At 33.6% G+C, this 24125-nt stretch overlaps 1 protein-coding gene across 2 annotated transcripts; it reads left to right on the top strand.

Moving 5' to 3' along the window:
- Positions 1–2382: 2382 nt before the first annotated feature.
- On the top strand, positions 2383–15040 carry LOC121260338 (protein LONGIFOLIA 1). Of its 2 annotated transcripts, XM_041162171.1 has the most exons (7): positions 2383–2388; positions 5065–5076; positions 9863–9872; positions 11531–11663; positions 11748–13253; positions 13355–13544; positions 14163–15040. In XM_041162171.1, the coding sequence occupies exons 4-7, from the start codon at positions 11535–11537 to the stop codon at positions 14744–14746; spliced, it is 2409 nt and encodes an 802-aa protein (XP_041018105.1). In that variant the 5' UTR covers positions 2383–2388; positions 5065–5076; positions 9863–9872; positions 11531–11534; the 3' UTR covers positions 14747–15040. The 2 variants fall into 2 exon arrangements, with proteins under 2 accessions (XP_041018105.1, XP_041018104.1); XM_041162170.1 differs by lacking the exons at positions 2383–2388; positions 5065–5076; positions 9863–9872 and having other exon boundaries at positions 11339–11663.
- The last annotated feature ends 9085 nt before the right edge of the window (positions 15041–24125 follow it).

The following is a 24125-nucleotide window of genomic DNA, read 5'->3' as shown; positions in this document are numbered from 1 at the left end:
ATCAAAACCAACAATTTCCACCTGTAATGATCAATCTATTTTAGTGAAATCCTAGAACCATCGAGTGAATTGTCTAAAATATCCTCAAGACAATTTATCTAAAAAAAATATAAAAGAAATATTATTAATCATTCTTTCAATGATTATGATGATCTGTTCATTATCGCCTAAGATAAATACATAAAATAAAATATTAGAAAATAATTATTATTTATTTATCAATTATTTTATGTCACCTCAGGGAATAATAAAAGGATGATTGTTAAAAAAAAAATGATAAATAACATTTTTCAAGATATAATTTGTTGCAATTGAATTAGTATATAAACTATGGATTGATGTAAGAAGTTATAATAGGAATTAAGTTCCTCTCTATATCCCTTCAAATGGATGGTATCCATATCGTTGAAAATCTGTGGTATTTTGGCTTTTGTTCATTTCACTTGAAATCACTTTGGAAAATATTATGATTAAAACATATGATCATATTTTTACTTAAATAGATACTTTACTACTAAGTAGAATGGAATGGAGAAGATAATCTCAACCCTTCACCAATTACATTAAGATTTTAAAAAGTAATTGGGAACAAAAGTTTCCTACCATTTATGATTACAAATTCAATAAAGAGGAAAAACAAGATTGTGTATCTTATAGTGGTTATTGATTTCCCGTTAATTATCTATTTAACCAACAATTCTATATGCAGTCACTTTTGTATATTATTTGTACTAATTGGTTGCGCCACTTTTTTAATATAAAATAACTGTTTGATCAATCACATCAATGAAGTATATAAAGAATACATAAAATTGATTGTATGTAGCATAATTCCTATTTAATTTTCCTGCCACTTAACTCCTCTTGTCATTTTATATTGTTTTTCCAATGAAGGAAAAAAAAAAAAAAAAAAAGAGTATTCATCTTAACTATTTGTAACTTAATCCTTTGGTTATCTTTACCGACCCATTAATTACCTAGGATTCTTTGTATTCCCATGGTTAATTTTTATATATGAAAAAAAGGTAATTTCTTAAAATTATAACAACAATATTGCATTTTAGACTATTTAAGATAAAAATATGTATATATAATTAATATATAAAAGTCAAGAAGTTATTTACGTGCATTGGGAGCTAGCGAACGAGCTAATTGAAATTAAAATCACAATCATGATTACATCAAGGTAAGGAGCAGAAACTGATCAGTGAGATCATGATGCCACCATGTGAGTGAAAGCAAGCTTCATGTGTGTGAAAGTTCCCTACTTTTTGGCAGATTGGCTACGCTTCCCAAGCAATAAATTAGAAGAAAGTGCATGCACCACCCTCGATCCCCGTTTCCCTTCTCTTCCCTTCCCTTCTGAGATTAAGGTTTACTTTGTATTCGCAAGTCATTTCAATTCATTTCAATTTATTTTATTACTATTTATTATTATTTATCAATTTTAATTCACAAATCTCATTACTATTCATAAATTATCTTATTACTATTTACAACTCATCTCAATTCATTTTCAAATCCAAACGATACCTAAAAATTCTGCCAAACATTTTAAAACAAAAAACATTAAGCATCGTCTCTTTTACCCTTTTAAGTTTCACTTTGTCCTTCTTTTTGGCCCCATATATTAATTAGAAACAATAAACACAGATACATAGTCCTAATCCATTGTCTCGGAGAATGAACCATAAAATGTGCATCCCATATATTCCTGTCACCTCTTGCTCTCTCTCTCTCTCCCCTCTTGCTCGTGCCTCTGCAGGGATGTGTTTTGCTTCTCTTTAAAGCATTTTTTTTTTTTTTAATAAAGAATCATCTCATGCTAATTTTTAATATTCTTTATTAATAATTTAAAAGTTTTTCTAATTTATGCTTTCACTTTATTTGAAAGATTATTATATCTTTTTGGTTATTTTTTACTTGGCCTAACTAGGAAATAGATGTTTCATTTATGATTAAATCTTACTAAGTACTTACTTGTCTAGATTTCTTTTAGTTTTTCAACAATTTTTCATACTCATATCTATTTTTTGTCATTAATAAAATCTCACATTCTCTTTTTTTTTTTCGCATCTCATAAAAGGCAACAAAATATCTTGGTCTCTTTTTATAAGTTATTTAGTAAATCTACGAACTCATTTTTCCTATTTATTTACACTTTTATTTTCAAGTCTTTCACTTGCTAATTTATTAACTTGGATTAATTTTGTTAGTAAGTACATATGTACTACCATTAAATTAACAATTAGGAGTAAAGGTAAAGATAAAACCACATAACTAATTTTTATCATTTGTTTACTTAAATTTTATCGTTTGTTTTAACAAGTCTCGTATAGTTATTTCTATCTTAATTTTTATAGTTCACTTAAGTACGAAAGAGCTCAAGTGAGAGATTCATATTGGTGGCTTGAATAATTTAGTTGTCCCTAAATAACTACCTTATATGAAAAATATTAAATATTAGTGACACACTTTGCTACCTTAAATGTTGATTACCGTTCATTTCTACATATAATACACTTTGCTAACCACCCCACGCACCAAATTCTAATTCCACCCCCTGCTCAATATATTTAGGAAAGCAGCAAAAAAACTTGCAATGGACGCAAATGCAATGCAATTGATCAGTTCTTCTAATTCAACAGAATGCCATACCTAAATTATAAGAGCTCTCTCCGAGATCTCAAAGTCTCCGAGATCACTTTTTCATGCTTTATTAATGTTTCTTCTGACCAAAGCCTTCATCATTAAAGGTACTTTTTAAGTTCTTCAAGAATAGATGCACATGCACAAAGAAATATATTATTTCAGGATTGTCTATAATATTTATGATTGTTTCACCTTATTTGATTTTGATGGTTACTGTTGAATGAAGGATTAGAAGAACATGAGGGGCAAGATCTAGCACACAAACATGCTTATATGAGATAGATGTCATCATCATCATCATCATGTGCAATATTGTCTTATCCTCTTTCTTCTTCTTGTCAATTTCTTTCTCCTTTTTTCAAAAAACAAAAGGAAGAAAGAAACCGATCATGAATGGATAAGCATGATCTCATGCACATGTTAGGAGAACTGTGCCCAGCTGTTTGGATACTGTGAAATTCTAACACTAGTTTGAACTAACTCCACCCTAACCATATATATATATATTTATATTAATTGCTTGATCATGTCATGATCATATCATATTAATCAACATTTTAGTTGCGGGGGAGAAGGATTTGCCTTCCCTGCAACATTACAAAAATGGCAGCTCATCACACGAAGACTTTGAGATCATCATGTACATATATATATCAATATTTCTAAGAATGAAATGATGTATCTTTTTAGTAAATCTGTATTTTGTCAATATTCTAATTGTACTTTTATAAATATTGATGTGATTAACGATGACAAATCCAATTTCATATATATATTTAAGAGAAGTGCTTCGTGATATACTTATATTTTTACTTACGATACTCATTTGATTAGTTTTCTTTTGGAATTCAAAAGAATAAGATAAATCCTTTTGTCACATATAAATTGCATGCCTAGCTAAATAAATATCACCACTACTTCTAATTAATTAAGCACATGAATACCATTCACTATAAAGCTAGGGCTTTGCATGTATATATATATATATATATATGCTTTCGATCATTATCTTTAATTTGTTTCCAATGCTATTTATTCTTCTCTCTTTTTATAAATTTTTAGTGTGAAAATCTCCTTGTATGGATGAGTTTTCACTACTAGGGGACCAACAAGCGATGTTGAATAGAATGTAATATAAAATGGAAATTTCCTTTCAAATTTTCATGTACACATTACACCAATTAATCAAAACAGTTACAGCTCGCTCTGACCATGCATTATATATATAAACAAGGCATGCATGCAGCAAACGATTGCATGATATATATAAATTAAATAAGTGAAAATGTTCATGTGATCAGGATTGTAAGAGCCAAGAGGGCATTATATATATATATATATATATATATATATATATATATGACTCTTTATCGGTCTTCAAAGTGGTCCAACTGCTAAACCGCAGAGAGGAGAGGAATCAGAATCCCATCTGCTAGCTTCATCATTGATTTCGCCTTCCCAAATCCGTTGAAACCAATCAGCTAATTTGTAGAATAAAATACATGTCAATGGCTTCTTCAAGCATCATCATATTAACATTCAGATTTCAGAGCCTCTTTTCCCACCAGTACTACACCTACTTTGAATATTCGAATTAATCATGATCAAAATACTAAGAATATTCGTCCTCTAATTTTATGTCCATACTCTGAATTGAACCGTTAGATTCCTGACCCCTTTTTGTCATGTTTATGGATATATAGATTTAAAACTATCCTTTAAAATTTTAGAAATAAGTTTTTATTACTATTTCTTTATGGGTAATAGAGGCAATTAATTAAGGGGTAATAGTATCATTGTTTATGAACAAAATCAATACCTATTTTCCAATCAATACAACTCAAAAATAATAACCCATTTCATATTACAATCTCAACCAACAACCCAAGGAAGATATATACCTCCATATTATTCATATTGACGGTAAAGAATAGGGGTGTAGATCCAGGTCCAGATTCAGATATTCAACCATAACTGGATCTAGGTCGGGTTTTAAGAACCGGGCGATTATCCGTTCAGATAAGTCTAAAAAAAATTCAGCCAATAACCGAGTGTACACCTAGATATCCGAGTTTATTACTTTTTTAAAAAAAAAGAATTAAAATATTTTTATAGTATTTTTTAAAAAATTCGGGTATATGTTGAAGACTAAGAATTTCTTAAATATTTGGAATAAAAAGGTGGTCAGAAAGATAAGACTATCCTAGAATTAATTATACAGGTCCCAGGACGAAGCAATAATTTTGATGCATGGGGGGGCTATATATGCAAATGCAATGGCAGCATTGCTCTCTTTGTAAAGGCTGCCTCTTACTGCCACATCTGTTTTTATATGTTGGGAATTCAGAGGAATTTGGATTCCAGTTCAAACCCATTAGGATATTAAGGAATTTGTATATAGGGGAAGATCAGAAGGGGGAGAGGGTGGGTGGGTGAGGGAACATGGGAGTTTCAGGTTTGGAAACTGTGCCTTCGTACCAGATTCATTTCATGTAACCAGGGGCAGGACATGGGAAATTGAGGAGGAGCCTTGTGGCCCCCACTTATTCTTGGTTAAAATCAAACTTCTCTACTTAAACCCAGTTTCTTTATTTTACTGTTGAATACATATATCTATACATGATACACACACAAAGGGTATCCGATGGGTGCTGGGATTATGAAGATATGAAAAGAGTTGGAAGTGGGGGCTGCAGATCTGAAATGCATGTGAGTCAAAATGAAAAGAGAGAGAGATGGTGATAGGTAAAAAGGATGATCTGCATATGCATGCTTTTCTTCTTACTATTATGAGATATAATAATAATTATTGGGGGCCAAAAACAGACAAAAGGAAGAGATGTTAGTATTCTAAGATGCTAAATATAGTCTGACAAAGTGAGAGATAGAATGGAAAGAGAGAATGATAGATGAAATATTGTAGGTTGTGCTTAGAGGCATGTAGCCACACCAATAGGCTCACATGGAGGAACCAGAAAAGCTTATGGGTGATTTGTCCTAAAAAGATAAACCACATGGGGGTAGCAGCCTGACTACCCCATTATTTATAATAATTGGAGTCTAGTTACTTCCTAGCTATAAGGTTCAGTCATTCCAGTACTCAGTCACTGTTTGGAAAATATATAAGAAAAGCTAATTTGTCTGATTGCTGTTCAATTTTTTTTTTTTAATTTAGTGATTAAGAAAGTGATTATAAGTATATTAGTGTATTTTTTTATTTTTTAAAAATATTTAAATGTATTAAAAAATATGAAAATAAATAATAAATAATAAATAAATAAATGATAAGTGGTACGCTCAACGGTAAAAGTAAATAAATGATAGGCGGTATGTTCAACGGTAAAAGTAAGACGGCATAGTAGCCTCACTCTCTATATATATATATAATTTTTCTCATCATTTACTATTCATTATATCACACTCTAAACCTTATAAAAAATACATTTACATCTTATAAAAAGTATGCTGGCACCATATGAAAAAAAAATTATAAATATAAGATATGAAAGTGAATAGTGACTGATGTATATAATTCTTCTATATATATATATTATTTACCAATTTTAAAAGTGTTTCATCTTGCTAAAACAAGAATTATTTTCCTAATGAACAATATTTTGAGATTTTAAATATGTTAAGCTAGCCCTGACCCATTTATCGAAAATTCTGAAATCTGAGAGGGGAAGACAAAGCAAAAGCTAAACCATTTGATGCCTTGATCAAGTGGTATTTATGCATTCCCCAAAGTAAATGCTCAACCAGAGCCGGACAACTAGCATCAAGTTCATGGCATTTGGTCACTTGGGCACCAAAAATTGAGAGAAACTAAGCATATCGAGTTGATGCAGGTTGATTATAAAATAAAGTGGATGAGTGAGTTGGAGTTGAAGAAGTGGGTTTAGTTTAATTAAGCGTTTAAATTAACCACGTTAATATGCGTGCTCGACTGAAATAATTGAACCCAAACCCCATGCAAGTTGCAAACTTTACATAAATTAAGACCATAATTTATTGCATTGTTGTAGAAATAATTTACAATATAGTATGCGTTAACTCTTGTGTAAATCCAGATCATCGACAACACGACGCATGAGTTACGTTGTTGAAGCCAGAAGCAAAGTCGATCGAAGTTGGGAGATCAATTAATCATTCGATCCAGTCTTTTTAACATAGGAATAATATTGCAAGTTAATTAATTTATAGTGTTGCTTGGGAAGATAAATCCCATGTTTAAAAATGACCAAATCGAGGAAATTCACAAGGCCGGATATATATGTATGTGAAAAAAGGGAAAGCAAGGCTAGGCGGCCACGTCTATAATCATATATATATGCTTCAACTTGTTCATGAGGGCACATATCCCATAGCATCATTATTGCGTAAAACTCAAGTTCGATGTTGGAAAGAATGCAACGTCAAATAAAGGGACTCGTTTCAAATTGATTAATATTCGGTTAAGAAAAATAAAAAAGCCAAATCCATATAGTTTCAATAGTATACTAGATAGACTAACCTCTAATTTGAATAGGGAGTTGAAATTGAAATAAAAGTTGAAAGTTGAATAAAATATTATTTTTTAATATTATTGTTATTTTGAAATTTAAAAAAATTAAATTATTTATTAAATTTTGTATAAAAATTTAAAAAAATTATAATAATGAGAGATGAGACGAAACACTTTCACTATCCAAACTAAACGTAAGATCAAATCGGGATCGGATCATTCAAAACTGGTTTTTTTTTTTTTTTTTTAATTTTATATGAGAAGTGTGTTTTCTGTACTGTGCTAAAATATGATAATTAACAGTACTAAACGTTTATTACCTTTTTCATTATGTGCACGAAAAAAATGGTAGAAAAATTTATAGATAAAATATAAAAGTTTCTATTTTCTTCATAAGTTGGAGAGAAAAAGGTAGAAGAAAAAGAATGTTTTGCATTAAGCTTGTGATTACACTTAAAATACTATCGTTTTCTTGATTTTCTAGCTTAAAAGTATTTATGAATATCTTCTTTGTTGAACAGAGCTAGAAAATTTAAGACAAAAAGGCCGGTCTAGATACTTGAGGTCAAATACATAAATATATAGCACTCTTATTAAAATTATTAAAATTCATATCATATCTTATTCATGATGTTGGTAAATGAATCACCATCTTAACAAATTGAATCGACATGAAATTAATTGAATAAGTACTAATACTTGTCTGACTACAAATCTTATTCTCATTTTCTGAGTGTTAAGTTGCGTTTGGATGTTGAACTGAGTTGAGTTGAGTTGAGATGATAGAATATTATTAGAATATTATTTTTTAATATTATTATTATTTTAGAATTTGAAAAAGTTGAATTGTTTATTATATTTTGTATTGGAATTTGAAAAAGTTGTAATAATGAGTTGAGATAAGTTGAGAAGAGTTTGGCTTCCAAACGAAGGTTGCGTTTGGTTATTGAAATGAGTTGAGATGATAAAATATTATTAGAATATTATTTTTTAATATTATTATTATTTTGGGATTTGAAAAAGTTGAATTGTTTATTATATTTTATATTGAAATTTGAAAAAGTTGTAATGATGAGTTGAGATAAGTTGAATAACCAAACAAAGCCTTAATCTTGAGTCTAGTAGTTATAAATAGACAAGTAGGAATGAAACCGGTGAATTTTAAGCGAGTACACGATGATCAAATACTATTCATTTACCCTTTTATTTGAAGGATAGTGATAGACTTTCTACTTTCTACCACTTATTTACTACTCATTTTATTTTTATTTTTTAAAATTTTTTTACTTTATAGTTAAGGAAGTGACTATTAGTGAAATTATATATTTTTTTAAATTTTTTCTTAATAATTAAGGATTTTAAAAAAATACTTAAAAATAACAATAATAAAATAAAAATTTCAAATACACTGTGAAGTAGTAAAATGATAGTAGGTGGATAGTAAACATATCATTATTCTTATTTGAATGCGAATCAAGCGGCCTGAGTTTATCACCAAATTATATTTTATATTTATGAATAATTTACTTATTTTTAAAAAAAGAACTCGAATTTATTCGCGCGCTACCTAATATGAAAAAATAAATTAATTACTTGTATTATATCTTATAAAATTATCAAGAAACTCTAAAAAACAAACTATGAGCTTAATTTTGTAAATATCTTTATATGTTTTATATCAATTAACATAACAATAAGGCCGATTTAAACACTACTTATAGTAATAGGAAATGATTTCCTCTTATATATTCTTATACAATAATAATACTAGCAAGTGTGATTAAAATATATATATATATATATAAAAATTTATACAAGTCCGACGAGTCTAATCAAATTTTATATAAATTATTGAATTTAATAATCAATCATAATTCTATATTTAAAAAAGAGAAATTCTATTTGCAGTCTTCAAATAGAGACTGCATATGCATGCATATTATTAAATAAGAGAAAACGTCATTTTATGAGGGATAGTTTTGTAATTTTAAAAAATTTTAAAGCTAAAATAGCCTAGATTTACATTGCAGTCCCCATTTGAAGACTATACCTAACATTGCTCATTTAAGAATGACTTGATTAAAACAAACCAAGTTGAATTCTAGTTTGATAAAGCCGATTCCGAATTGCCTGTATTTATTTACAATTGTATAAGGTAGTTAGTTTCTTGGTTCAAATTGTTCATGTAGCGATCATTATTAATTGCATATATACGCCTCAAATTGGATGATCAATTGGTGGGTATCATGCATCAGCAACTCCCACACTGATGTTAATTAGCGAGGTATGTAATTCAAACCTGCCTAGCTAATTGGTGCAACAATAGAAGAAGAAGATCAGGAAATAGCCAAACTAAATGAAATATGACTCGATCGATGAAAACATAGGTCAAGTTGCTACACGATAATTATACATTGGATCTGAGATTTTTAGAATAGATTTAGGTATCGTCTGGATTCGAAGATGAATTGAGATGAGTTGAGATAAGTTGTGAATAGTAGTAAGATAAATTATGAATAATAATGAGATTTGTAAGTTAAAATTGATGAATAATAATAAATAATATTGAGATAAATTGAGATAGATTACGAATATAAATCAGATCTTAATTTACACCATGCACTGATCGCATGCTGCATCCCAAGCACTGGCGCATGAGGCCCGGAACTCGACGTTGGTATGTGCATTCATTCGATGATCTCCTAGAGTCTTCAAAATGCAACAATGATAAGTAGTCATGATGAGTCTTCAAAATGCAATAACTTTAGTGAAAGACGATAATTATAAGGGGCATGGCTAGCTAGCTAGCTAGAACTTTTAAGTACCCAAACCCTTGACAAAAATCTGGAAAACAAAAGAAGCATGCCCAAGTAGTCAATTTTGCAACGTTCCATCGCAGATTGTTCCAAAAATGCAATAGAGGAGGTTCTGTGCATTTTTCGCAGATTGTTCCAAAAATGCAGTGGCTCTCTCTCTCTCACAGAGGATATGCTCTTTTGTCAAATATGACCTAAGCACAAGAATGTTTGACAACTCCAACCATTTCCATATACTTTTTATAGGAATAGTGCATGCAACAAAGCGGTTAGCCCTGTCTTTACGTATGCAACGCAACACCAACAGCAACAGGTTGGAAAGCCAAACCCAAACACCCACCCAAGTCCTCCTTTCCTTCCTTCATTCATTTCCTCATCCATCATACCACGTGGCATCTTCATCTTTTTTATTCCCCCAAGACCGTAATGCCCCGTTATCTGTCACTTCATGTGTCCGTCGCGTAGTCTTTTCTTTTTACACTTTAGAAATGTCATGAATTGAAATTTGTTTAGATTTTGAGATAGATTATTTTAAATAAATTAAATAAAATATTATTAAAATATTAATTTTTAATATTATTATTATTTTTAAATTTAAAAAAGTTAAATTATTATTATATTTTATATAAAAATATAAAAAAATTATAATAATAAGATGAGATGAGTTAAAAATATTTATATATCCAAATGAGAATTTCTACATAATAATTAAATTTTTTAATAATATGCTTGCTCTCTTTTAATAGAATGAGAAGGGGATATGAAATCCGAAGCTAAAACTTTGAGAGTCGAGTTATAAATTTATTTATTTGGAAGAAATTATTTTTTGTAACATTTATCTTTGCAATATTTGAATTAGAAAGTGCGCCGGCGTTGTTCGGCAAAAGGATGTATGTATATTGTATATAGATAGGCTTTTGATTGGATTGGATTGGATTCGATTCTATTCCACCCAACACGTCACGGGCTTCCCCCATTTACGGCCTTTAAATGGGTTCATATGCAAATGCAGCCGACCTATGTTTCTATTATTATTTATCTCAGTGACTGAACAGATACGAGTCTTTGTTCATAATAGGGGGTAGTATAGGTAATTGGGTAGGGGGTGTCATCGTTCAAAGTTCAAACCTCCCCAACACAGAACCCAAAGCAAATGGGTGGCACTGACACGTTGTTCAGCATCACCCCCACGGATTCGCCATATTCCCTAAGCTGCCCCTCCCAACTCCTCATTACAACCCTGCAGCCCGGCCTCTCTCTCTCTCTCTCTCCTCTCGTTCGCTGAAATTACACAATGCCCCCCCCCCCCCCCCCCCCCCCCCCCCCCCCCCCCCCCAAAACTCTTTCCCCAATTGTTTTCACTTTAAAAAGAGCTCAAAAGCGGGAGTATGCAGTTAAAGGCTATAATACACACACACTCACTCTCTGAGTCAGAAACACGCCGAGAGAGCAAATGACGACGGGAATGTAGAGGCTTAAGGCTTTGGGTAGTGATTAGTTTTAGGAACTGTTTGGAGTGGGACACATATATTGCAGAGTTTTCCGGGAAAATGACGACGGGTATGGTGCACGACCAGAAACATATTGAGAAGCAAATGGGTTGCATGGCTGGGTTCCTTCAGATCTTCGACCGCAACCAGATTCTCACCGGCAAACGCCTCTACTCCAACAAGCGCCTCCCTCCCTCTTCGGTTTGTTTCTCTCTCTCTCTCCGCCTATCTTTTATATCCTAGAAAACGGAAGCAAATTTATTTGTTTGCTTGATTTCTGATCAGGCGGTGGATTTCACTCCGGAGTCGAATAACAGCATGGTCTCTCCGGATATGTCCGGTGAATTGGAGAAGCAGCAGCAAGCGAGAGTAGCACCATCTCCTGAGAGGCCCAACCAGTCTCAGCTTCCGGAGCTGCGATCTCCTGCGCCCGAGATTGCAACTCCAGCCGATACTCCAACCAAGTCGCCTCTTCCCTTCCCGATTCTCGAACTAAAAGAAGGCACGAGGTCCTCTTGGAAGTTCTCCAGAGAAGCTCCCAGACTTTCTTTGGACAGCCGAGCTGTTGTTGACGCGAAGGGAAGCTTAAAACCCAGAGAGATCCGCACAAACGCTGCCTTCTTGTCCTCCAATAGATGCGAAGAAGGGGCGGAGGACGGCGATAAGCATCGTAAATCGCCGAGCGTTATTGCGAGGCTCATGGGGCTCGAAGCGTTGGCGGACTCCGATAATGAACCGGCCAAGAAAGCAGAGCTCCGAAGATCTGCATCGGAATCCAGGGTTTCCAGAGATCTGTTTCAGCACCGATTCGTAGAGGGCAGCAACAGCTTCAATTTCCAGCTCAGGCAAATTCAGCAACCGAATTTGCAGAGCGGCATTTCGAGCAACGTGATCGAAGAACATGTAACCAATGAAAGGTACGGTTTTGCTCATAGACGGGTCGATTCGAGGGAATATGGCGTTCAGAATGTGAGAAGTGGAGCGGCCCGACCTGTTCCTAATAGAGGAATGGGGCAACGGAAAAGCTTCTTTGATTCGGAGGACTTCTTTCCGGAGCCAAAACAGGGCGTTTCGATCTACGGAGAGATTGAAAAGAGGTTAAAGATGCGAGGGATCGATGAACCATCTCAAGATTTTGAGACATTAAAGCACATCCTCGAAGCTCTGCAGCTCAAAGGTCTTTTGCGTTCGAAGAAACCTTTGAACCAAATGAACCACAGGAATTTCGTTTACGACCATCGAAGCCTCGAATCTCCGATTGTTGTGATGAAGCCCGCCGCGAGGTCATCGGCGAACCGACCGGGACGGAACGGGAACGACTCTCCTCCCTCTAGCTTCAGATCGAAAGCCGGAGTTCGGCGTCACGTTAACGAGACGTTGCCAGCCTTGAGCCCGAGACGCGACAGGCCGGAAATGGATCGAAATGCACGATATCAGACGAGGGAGCGAAATGCGAGTAGCTCACCGACTCGGATTCAGAGCGAAAACGGCTTGCGAAGCCCGAGCAGAAGAGGAGCTTTGACCGTGGAAACGCGGAGGAAATTAGGGACTCCGAATACGATGGATTCGGTGGAAAACAGAAGGGTATCTCCGGTTCGGTCCCCTAAGGCTAGCGCGAGGAGAGTTGGATCGGATCAAGCAATGACGAACCGATCACCGAGGATGAAGAAACCGACGGCCGAGATTTATCCAAAGGAGGAGAAGGTGTTTACTCCGGCAGAGGAGGAATCATCATCGACCACCGTAACGTCGGAGAGCAGTATCAGCACTTGCTCACACACCGATACAGAGGTACATAAATTAACGATAACATCATAATATTTTTACTGGAAATTAATAAATCAGTTTAGATTACTAACGAGCCTTAAATTGAATGAATGTTGTATTTGCAGAGGGGAAAGGCAGAGGATTACAGGGAGGGCAGGAGCTTATTAGAGAGATGCGATAAGCTGCTTCACAGTATAGCGGAGATCACTGCGACCGAGCTGCAACCGAGTCCCGTATCGGTGCTTGACTCGTCGTTTTACAAGGACGAGTCGTCGCCTTCCCCGATACTGAAACGGAGGAGCATTGAATTTCAAGGTAACGGACGCCACGTCATATATTATTATATCATTAATTAAATATAATGTGCCAAAATGTTTGGCATCTGAGAATTTTGGGGACGGGAGGGATGACGTCGTCTATGCTGAAACGATGCTACGGCCTTGAGGTGTCCAGGCCTAGTTAACTGAGTAGTTCGTGCACAGTAGGAGTCTCTGCAGCGAATGGTTGACAGTCCTGTCCGTCCATAATAAGATCCAATTAATGAACGCCATTGTAGCAGCATGACGTCAACTGAAGGGGGTCGGGGTTGCTAATTTGAGAACGAGAGAGAGAGAGAGAGAGAGAGAGAGAGAGATGGCTGCAGAATTATGATCAATCTACTTGTGGTTGCTTTTCTTAGTTCGTTCAGTTTTGTCCAAACCTACCCTTATCATATTCGTACAGTCTCGCATTTAACTCATAGCGTTGCGTATTCAAGACTGTAACGTTTTCCTAATTTCATTGGTAGCTTAGCCTGGTTTACTGTCTGTTTGACTGACTGATACGGTCAACATTGGCCCATTCTCTCTCCCTCTGTGTCTCTCTCCATTATGTTGGCATTTTAGTATCTGATTTCTTATGTTGTTTGTTTTGCTTTGGTTGGGAAATGATCAGATCAACCCATTGAATTGGAGGATGATGTTTGGAGCCTTCCGACATCATGGTTGGAATTGAACTCGGAAGACAAACCGGGTAATGGTGATTTTGTGTACGTATCTGAGATCGTCCGAGCTTCGAGTTGTTTACCGGAGGACACCGATATCTTCCAGTTACTAGAGAAGCAGCAGTACCTCAAACGGAAGGACACATCCAAGGTTTCGAGACTCCGGAGAAGGCTTATTTTCGATACCATCAACGAAATCCTCGATCGTAACAGACAATTACCGCCTTGGAAGTCGAATTCCTGGGCGAACTGTTCCATTTCGTTGAGGCAAGTATGGTCCGAATTCCGGAGGATTCGGGAGATCGGGGATGCATCGGAGGACTTGTTCGAGGTGATTTGCGGCGTGCTGAGGAAGGATTTTATGGTGGATGGCAGCAGTGGATGGGTGGATCGCCCGATCGAGATGTCAGAATCCGTTTTGGACGTCGAACGGCTGATATTCAAGGATTTGATCGGCGAGACCATCCGGGATCTCGCTGCTTTTTCCGGGAATTGCGATAACGTGGAGGCGCCGCGAAGGAGGTTGGTGTTTTGAAACGTGCGAGGGAACGTATAGTAGCGCTGTACGGGTTATTGCTTTTGGCGCGCGCGGTTATGCTAGGCGACGTCGTCTCTCTCTGTGTGACTTTGGTTTACTATATTGTTCCTTTTTTGAAGCCTTTGATATTATAATTTTAGTATGACCCGTGTCTTATTGGTTTCAAAAGTTGTGGAAAATGTTAATATCTAAGTGCTCCTGAAGTGCAGGCAAAAATCTAACCAGTCACTCTTGCAATACGTAAAAAAGCCAAAAAAAAAAAAAAAAAAAAAAAGTGGGTTTTTATTATCATTATTGATTGTTGTTCTTTGGAGCCACAGCTGAAATTATTGTGAATTGCATGCGTTACTTTTCCAATCCTTTGGTTTCTCATGTTTGCCATTCAATAAAGTTTTCTTTGTTATTTTCTGTCCTTAAAATAATCGAAAAGGTTGAGGGTGAGGGCGGGAGCGTAGATAATGTGCAGGTGTTTCTTGTGGGAGGATTAATAAATAGAGTAATGTAAGATGCACTTTTAAGAATGCAAGTTCCAAATATATGTATTTTTTTTTAAAAATATTTTTGTGAGTATCAGATATCTCTATTTTTTTATTCAAAAGTGCATAACTTAAATATTATTTCTTTTACTGAAGTCTGAAGCTACAAGGAAGACAGACAGCCTGCAAAACACAGGCATGCACAATCCAAAACCCTAGGCTCGTACGTATACACAAATCAGTGTAAAAAAGGCACAAAAAGCAATGACTTGCGCAAAATATACAGTTGTAGAAACTATAAATGATTCTTTCACATACCGTACGTTCCGTTCCGATTAGAGCTAATAGTCTGGAGGCACACCGTTGATCATGTGGTGGGCAGGCTCGCATTGGTGCAGTTATAATAAAGTGTACAAATAAATTAACACCCAATATGATATCAACTCCTAATTAAACTATCAATTTCAGGATGTAACTGTCGCTGTCTATCGTCTCATTTGCCTTCCTCTTTCATAAGAGATTTCTAGCTAGGGACCGAATTTCCATATCTCGAAAACTTTGTTAAAAAAAAAAAAAAAGCTAGGATTTAAATCTTAACCAATGATACGAAAAACATTTCTACTACCAATCGACAAAGACATTAGAAGATTAGAAATATCCTTCAATATGGTTTAAAAAGAAAAGAAATTAGCCATTTTTAAGAGAGAGTATAGAGTCTAGACAGGCTGTTGATTGTTGTGTAGATGATAAGAAGGAATACATCAAATCAGCTCATTTATAGCATGCATTCATTGGGGGGGGAAACTCAACCAGCTTGGCATACGCGTTTCTTTCGGGTGACTTTCGTTTTCTTTAGCTGAACAGAACTTTACAATTAATATCCTTACAAACTCTGAAGCCATTTAATATCATAATAGAGCAGGAGGAGGAGGAGCAGCAACAGAAGGGCCCTCTTCATAAAAGACGTGTAAGAAGAGTAGTACTGATAAGGAGGGACGAATACTGTGCGCAGCATTATTTTCTGGGGTTCCAACGTACGTATTGCCGGAACACCACCTTGTGTTGTTGGGACGGTTGTATTGGCAATATTGCTCGAAATGCAACACCACCGGCCAATTTTGAAACCCAATTCAACACTATCTTCCCCCCCAACATCTCTAATCGCACAGTTAGAAATAAGAATCAAACTGGATTTTTTGGTAGAAGTGGTTCTGGAGACTGGAGAGTGTTTGATGAAGTTGAGTTGGATCTATTTGGACAAAATTACAGACTCACAATGCCCAGACTCCTAACTGGCAGTGCGGTTAATGAGACTTCCAAAGCACTGGTCGTCAGACATTTATGGGTCATGTTGGGTTTGTGACTTTGTTTTTTTTCACATAAAATGGCCAGTTGTTACCTATTTAATTGGTATGGCCCATAAACCCAATCTTTTCTCCCTTTCTTTATTTATTTGTGCTGGGAATGGCTCATTAATTATCATATTCAAGTGCAATACTCTGAATTCTCAGCCACTTGATGCTAACGCTTTGAACCTTCTACACCAGAATCAAAGGAAAAAGAGCACTCTGTCTTTGAATCACGTTTTTGTTTTGTTTTGGGTTTTCTATTTTAAAGGGGGATTCTCAATCCGGTCTTACTTTTTTTTTTTTTTTTTAATGTTGATCTATTTCATTCTACATTAGTATTGTGTTAAATATGTTAAAAAGTAGATATGGCATGATGTAACTCTTGGGAACCATTTCAAAGTTGATTGAATCAATGATATGGCATGTGGATCGGATGGTTCAATTCACCAATGCTATTCATATAATATTATTGCCTCCTGATCTGAGTTCTGAAGAGTGTCTGTCTGGGCTCTCATGTTTGCACTTTCAGTTGGCGATTTTTTGAACATGCAAATGGATAATAATGGACTGCAGGAAAAGTTCAATATGGTGGTGGGGTTTTAAAGAGATAAGACCTATTATACCTCATCACAGTTCTCTCCCTTAAAGTTGTGTGGGCCTTGATTTCTCTTCCTGTTTTTTTCCTTTCTTTATTGTTGTGGGCCCTCTGGCCCATATCCCCCCTCCCTCCTCCTCTGGTACACAAAAGAAACTGTTGATTGCAGAAGCCTCACAAACAAATAGTGTTTCCTGCCTCCCATATTCACTCACTTAAACTTCCTGGCTTCCTATCGTAAGTAGAGATCTTTAAAGCACAACAGAGGAAAACCCCAAGAGTCTCTCAAACCGGACAAAGCTTGGGGCAGTCTCTGTCATCTCGAAAGGGCACAAGCTTATCTATGCAAGTGTGAGAGATGTGGGATGGATGCACTGGCACAAGCACATGCCATTGTTGCAATGGACTTTTTTTCTATTCTTCTTATTATTATTATTATTATTTAGAATTGAAAATTTTGTTCACCACTATATACCCAATAAAAAAAAAGAAAAAAGAAAAATACTTTAGATACAAAATCATTATACAAAACTAAACTCACAAATTGATATTGTTTAATATGATATCTCAGATTATAAAATTAATTTTATTTAAAAATATATTTAAATAATCTTATAAAATCATATCAATTTACACGTTTATTTTTATATAACCTTATTCTACATATAATATATATAAAATAGGAAAAGAAAAAGAAAAAGAAAAGTTTGATTAAATGCTGTCACAATCCCGGTCGTGGTTGGTTGTCACCATCATCCTCATTGTTGTCTCCCTAATTGGGGTCCTCTCTGCCAGAGGACACTTTGACCACAATGTTATGTGGAATCCACTATTTGCTATCACTTCCTCGATTGAAAGCCTGAATTTACTCCACAGTCCACGATTGTTGAGCTCCATTGTACTACTGACTCAATGAAATGGGAAACTTTGAAAGGAAACCTCCTCGTCCAGGTTGTGTACTTGCTTTATGCCATCCTAAAAGCTAACCCCCCAAAAGCTTGGCTTGTATCTTTCTGATTTATGGGAACCAATTTCTCGGCCAATGGGATTAACTCTTTTTTGATTGCTTGCATTGGGCTCCAAAATTCATTCACGCTTGCAAAACCACACATTAATTGTGTATGTGCTTCCTAGTTTAGTTCTCTCATCAAATTTAGCAATAGTAACTAATTTACTCATTCATAAACCTTTAAGGAATGGCTAGAAACTAAGGGATTTGGATTTTCAAAAGTTTTGAGATTATACACACGTGGATAATCTCTCCTCAAGTTGGAGTTTAACGTGGGAGAGAGATAAAAAAATCAAGTAGATCCTATAATATTTATTGATAATTTAATTAATACTGTTCAAAATATTTATGTGGACTGTAATAAATATAATAGGGCCTACTTTATGTATCATCTCTTTCCCTCTTGAGTTCTTATAAGAATTTAAATAACTTTAACCCAATGCATGAAGGAGATTTTATAATATTTATAAGGTAATGTTACTCATCATCTCAATTCTCATCATCTTATAATGTGACATTAGATGATTGAAGACTATTTATTATATTCTACTTGTGAACCTATTATCTAATTTCAGATCGTGAGATGATGAGAAAATAGATGATGAATAAATTTTTTCATATTTATAAGAGAAAAGATATTTATAACTGTGAATTGTGCAGTCGCCGCGTAATCATTTTAAAAAAAGTAAATGAAATATGATATCTACATAAAAAAATTAATTTTTTAATAATAAACCTAATTTTTAAAAAAAATAATTACGCGATAGTTATACAATTCACGCTTATATATAGAATTACTTTATTTATAAATGTGCAAGTCAATCTCTGTCACTCTATGATCGAGATGCAAAAGAAGCTTCGGCTACTCAGCTTGGCTACTCTTTTATTTTCACATGGGAGTGTTAAAATTAGGGGCTGCTACGTACACCACTGCACTTGGCACCAACTCATTGATTGCAGCTTGGAAAGTTTTTAAGGAAAGGGCGTACGTTGCATTTTCAGATGGTAACATTAAATACAGACATCATGACAATTTAATACATGAGTTTCACCGTCATTTTTGTCACATCCTCAATTTTTATAACTATCTCAACACTTTAATACATAAAACTACAATAACTCAGAATTCAAAATTATAAAAGATATTCAAAATTTAGGAGCCTCTCTCATAGATCACATTACCATGAACCCAAAATATAAAATTGTCATTTTGAGATTAGGTCTTATGTCATCTAGTCCAATAGACCTGAACTTATAAATTGATTTCCTTACTTTATTTCATTAATAGTTTTTTTTTTTTTGTTTCAGACCCCGATTAAGTGAGCTTTCTAAGTCATAAATTTTTTCGCACATTTTCCCGTATATAAATATAAAGAGAAATGATTTGTACAAGCTCCAAATAGATAAACCCCATACAAGCCTTTGTAAAAAAGTAGACCTCATTTTAAAAAAATGTAAAAAAAATTATTATTTATTAGTGAGACCCATTGTTTTATAAAAGACCTGTATGGAGTTTGTCTATTTGAGACTTGTATCTAGCATTACTCAAATATAAATCAATATAATTGTATCAATTCATTAAAAATAATTTTAATTATACAAATGTATGCTCCATCTAAAATAGAATTATACAATAATTATAACATAATTATACATTTTTTCATTTTTCACAAAAATATGGGCCATCGATAATACCACAAGCAGCATAAAAATTTTCCAAGCCAGGCCATAAAAGTGCAGGGCTATTAATATATAGATCCATATAGGGTGAGCCCAAAATTGGGGTCCATATTCTTAAAATCCAAAATTTTCTTATATTCAAGCTCAAATTACTCATAAATAGCTCCAGAGAAAATTGCACGTGTCTATTCTTATTGACGGCACACTGACTGACAAAAAAAAAAAAAAAAAAAAAAAAGAAGTTTGATATTGAAGCCTATGCAAACAGAAACTTTGAATGTTCAATCTTCTTTCACTGATTATTATTTTTTAATATAAACCGAGCTGGAATTTGTCACGTTGCCATACATCCTATGTTCAAGCATGTTTTTCCTTCTTCAAATTAAGTTTGAACTTTTTGAAAATAAATTTCATTACGCTCATCTATCTACATTTGTCTTAAATTTATATGTATAACTAATTACTCAATTATTAAGACGATATATTTCAAGTTAATGATATATATATATATATATATATATATATATATATACATCTCACTACGACACGATCCGTTGGACTAACATGAATACGATATAATAATAGTGAGTTTAGATTTTAACGAGTTTGGGTCAAACGGGTTGACCCGTTAAGAAAGTTAAAGTTACAATTATACCCTTATGCCTAAAAGTAAAAATTGTTAAAATTTTAATTTCGATATTTTTATTGTTTGAATTGTAATTTTAGACTTGTAGTTAGTTTTATATATTTTTTTTTATAGATATTGTGATTTTAATATTTATATAATATTTTGCTAAACTTAGTCAGGTCCAATGGATTAATTTCGGATTTGTTCAATCCCTTTACATAAACAGATCGGGTCGGGTTAACATATTTCATAGTATTCATTAACAGGTCAAAATGGATCGTGTCATGTCAACTTGTTATGTCAATGGATTGTGTTAGGTTTTGAGATTTTGATACAATAAGCTTAACGAATCGTGTTCGGATTGATCCATATAATATAATATACATGTCTTAACACGACACGAATAAGACCGGTTAACACGATTAGACACCCAGGGACGGAACTAGGATTTGGTGTCTAAGGGGGTGATCGGCAAAGTGTGTGGCATGTGTCAGTATAAATAATATATATTTTTTGCACGTGACTATATAAAAAAATAATCATACGTCATAAAATTATACAATTTTTCTCGATTTACTCATATTTTTCTAAGTTTAAAAAAAATTTATAGATAAAAAATAAACCTAAAAAAGTATCTAATAATATAAAAGTCGTTAGATTTGTTATTGTATAACTGTATTACTATTAATAAGTAAACAAAAAAAAGCATGTGAATAACTAATAAATTCTTCACAGAAGAAAATAAATTCTTCACATACTCTCTCTATCTCTCTAGAAATGTCTCATCAATCATTTAGCTAGATAAATTTGCTACCTCTCATATGCAAGAATCTTCTAGATTTGTTTTAACTATTTGATACACTCTTTTGAAACTTTTAGCTAGTTAACTGATTAATATGTGGTTAAAAACATCTCAAAGGTTGTAAAGGAAGATTATGTACATGTGATAGGAAAGAAATTTAATGAAGTCGAGAATGACCCAAATGAAAAAAGAAATAAAAAAAATCATGTAACTATATATGTAAGTTCAGAAAGACAAAAAAAACTTATATGATATCATTCATATGAAACTAAACAAACTGCACAATGCACACCAAAAGAAAATAAAGAGAGATAGAGATATCAAATCAAGACTATTATATTAATAGACTTAAAGATATTTGAGTGATATACTGTGTGTTTGAGTGTTGGGGGGACAACCTTAAATATTTTAAGAATATTTACATTTAAAATTAAAATTATATAATATATAAGACCAATTTTTAAAATTTTTGGGGGCTACCTACAACATAGTTTCGCCCCTGTAGACACCTCTACATCTCACAACTAGAACTTCTCCCAAATCAATAATCAGTTACCAATTACTTTCACATACGCAGAGAAAGAAAGAAATAAAATTACTTATAAAGAAATAAAATTACCAATCACTTTCAATCAAACATTTTCCTGTGTTGTCCCGTTGCTTCATTATTTCTTTTAATATTATTTTTTTCCTTATATAAAGAAATTATGTTAAATTATTTTTTTCCTAGCGTGCTAAAAAATCGTCATTCTCCCACTTTTGGTGTAGAAGGAAAATCAAATCCCACAGACGATGCTAACTGTTTGTGCCTAAAAAATTACCCAAAAGGCCAAAATGGGAGAAATAGTCATTCCCGACCCGCTATAATGATTCAAGTCTCGATTGGTGTGGTCTAGAACCCCCGCCAATAGTTCAGTGTGGCTGTACAGTATCAGTTTGTCGTTCATAATGGTGAAAAGAAAATAAGTGTAGATAAAATAAAGAGAGACACAAATTTACGTGGTGGGGAGCAGGAATCTACTACAATATACTTGTTTTACAATTTCTTATAATCTCTCATCCTCACTGTACAATAGGGATATGGAATCTATTTGCTGGAGAAAGTCTTTTCTTTGGAGCCCCGATTGCGAGGTTGAAGAAGCTGCTGAAGAAGAAGTCTTTTTGAAGTCGTCTCCTTTTATATGATCCCTATTTCTGCATGCCGCCTCGCAGTGATGAAGAATGGCCACCCTTTGCTTTGCGTATTTGACATCCTCTCCTCATTTCCGCTTTCTCTCATTCTTTTTCCATCCTTTTGCGTACTTTTTTCCTAACGCCTTCTCTTTCCTTATCCATTTTTGGTCTCCTCTCATTCTCTTTTCTTTTATCTTCTAGTAAGGGCTTGTTCATTGGGCTTGAGGTATTTTAGTCCTTTCAACCCCAACCCAATTGTGTGTCAAGGTCGTCACAATATATATATTTAAAACAAACTAGAAAAACATATACATATATTTATATATATATATATACATACATATATGGAATTAAAGATTCGTGTTGCAAGAAAAATAGAAGCAACTAAAGCCGCCACAACAGATGAGATCTTGTCCGTAACAAGCCATTGACTTATGTTGAATATGAAATTCAATTTAGAAGAACATCGCACCTAGTCAAGTAAGAAGTACGGACTACTTATAAATTATAATAGTAGTACGTACATATGTATGTATATGGGTATGCTCCTTGTACATGTATCAATTATCATTAAAATAGCTTTATTTGAGGAGTTACTTGAAGTCTAAGATAATAGACCAATTAAGCTAATCTGGTATGCATTATTTTTACTTTCTCCAGTCTCCAAACCAGCATCTTTTCTTTTCGGCCCCTCTTTTAACAGCACCAAATTGGTACTGGCCAAGCAATTTGTTTCCTATCCAATGATTCCATGTGTCCTTTCTTTTTCTATGTATAAAATGAATAATAACTTTCACTTACGAGTGAAACTAGAATTGGTACATTTAAATAGACTAAATTCATTCGCGAACATCACGCTATAGAAATCAATAAGTACTAATATCAAACAGCTTTTGAAAAAAGATATTCTCAAGTTGCTTATTCGAATTTGAGGATTTCAAACAGAAGAAAGAGTGACATATAAAATGGGTTTTATAATATTTATTACTCATTTAATATTATCCGAAATATTTATACGAGTAACAATAAAAAAATATCATTTAATATATCACATTCTCTTTTATTTAGTATCTTCAAATCCAAATAAGAACTTAAAAATTGTTTTTTTTCTTCGTCAAACAAATTAAGAAGAATGAAATATTACATAAAATAATATATAGCTAATCAGTATGGTTAAAAAGTGAAGATGCAATCATCTCGTGGTTGTGGGGCTCTCTATCAAAACTAACAAGTATTCTAATTTATATTCCAAGGGTAATTTTCTTTCGCTGTGATTTTGACACAACTCCTAAAAAATGCCGATGAAGACCAGTAAATTTCGGTGGTCAACCTCACGTCAATGGAAAGAAAACAAAATCACACTCTCCCTTTAATGGAATCATCACGAAAATAGCATCATCAACTTCAAAAGTCTAAAAAACTAGGCACAAGGTCCTCTCAAAAATTTGAAAAACTCTTTCTTAATTTTGAAAAATTCATTCCTTTATTTCGAAAAAGTAATCCTGCATCTACGTTTAGATGTTTAACTAAGCACAGTTATTTATAAATAATAATAAATTTAATAATAGAAAGAATTATGTAAAACTCATTTAAAATATATTTAAATATTAAGATGAGTTTAATACTTTTTATAAGAAGTTAAAAAAGGTTATGAGTTTCATGTA

Source organism: Juglans microcarpa x Juglans regia, chromosome 4D (assembly GCF_004785595.1).
Source record: "Juglans microcarpa x Juglans regia isolate MS1-56 chromosome 4D, Jm3101_v1.0, whole genome shotgun sequence".
NCBI lineage: Eukaryota > Viridiplantae > Streptophyta > Magnoliopsida > Fagales > Juglandaceae > Juglans > Juglans microcarpa x Juglans regia.
The sequence above is the reverse complement of the archived record's forward strand: the minus strand, read 5'-3'. Positions and strand labels throughout refer to the sequence as shown.

Excerpts from the sequence above, each read along its gene's own strand:
- LOC121260338 (XM_041162170.1), top strand. The coding sequence starts at position 11,523 with ATGACGACGGGTATGGTGCACGACCAGAAACATATTGAGAAGCAAATG. Across the intron at positions 13,254-13,354 it reads GCTCACACACCGATACAGAG|AGGGGAAAGGCAGAGGATTA; the intron begins GTACATAAATTA and ends TTGTATTTGCAG. Across the intron at positions 13,545-14,162 it reads GAGGAGCATTGAATTTCAAG|ATCAACCCATTGAATTGGAG; the intron begins GTAACGGACGCC and ends GGAAATGATCAG.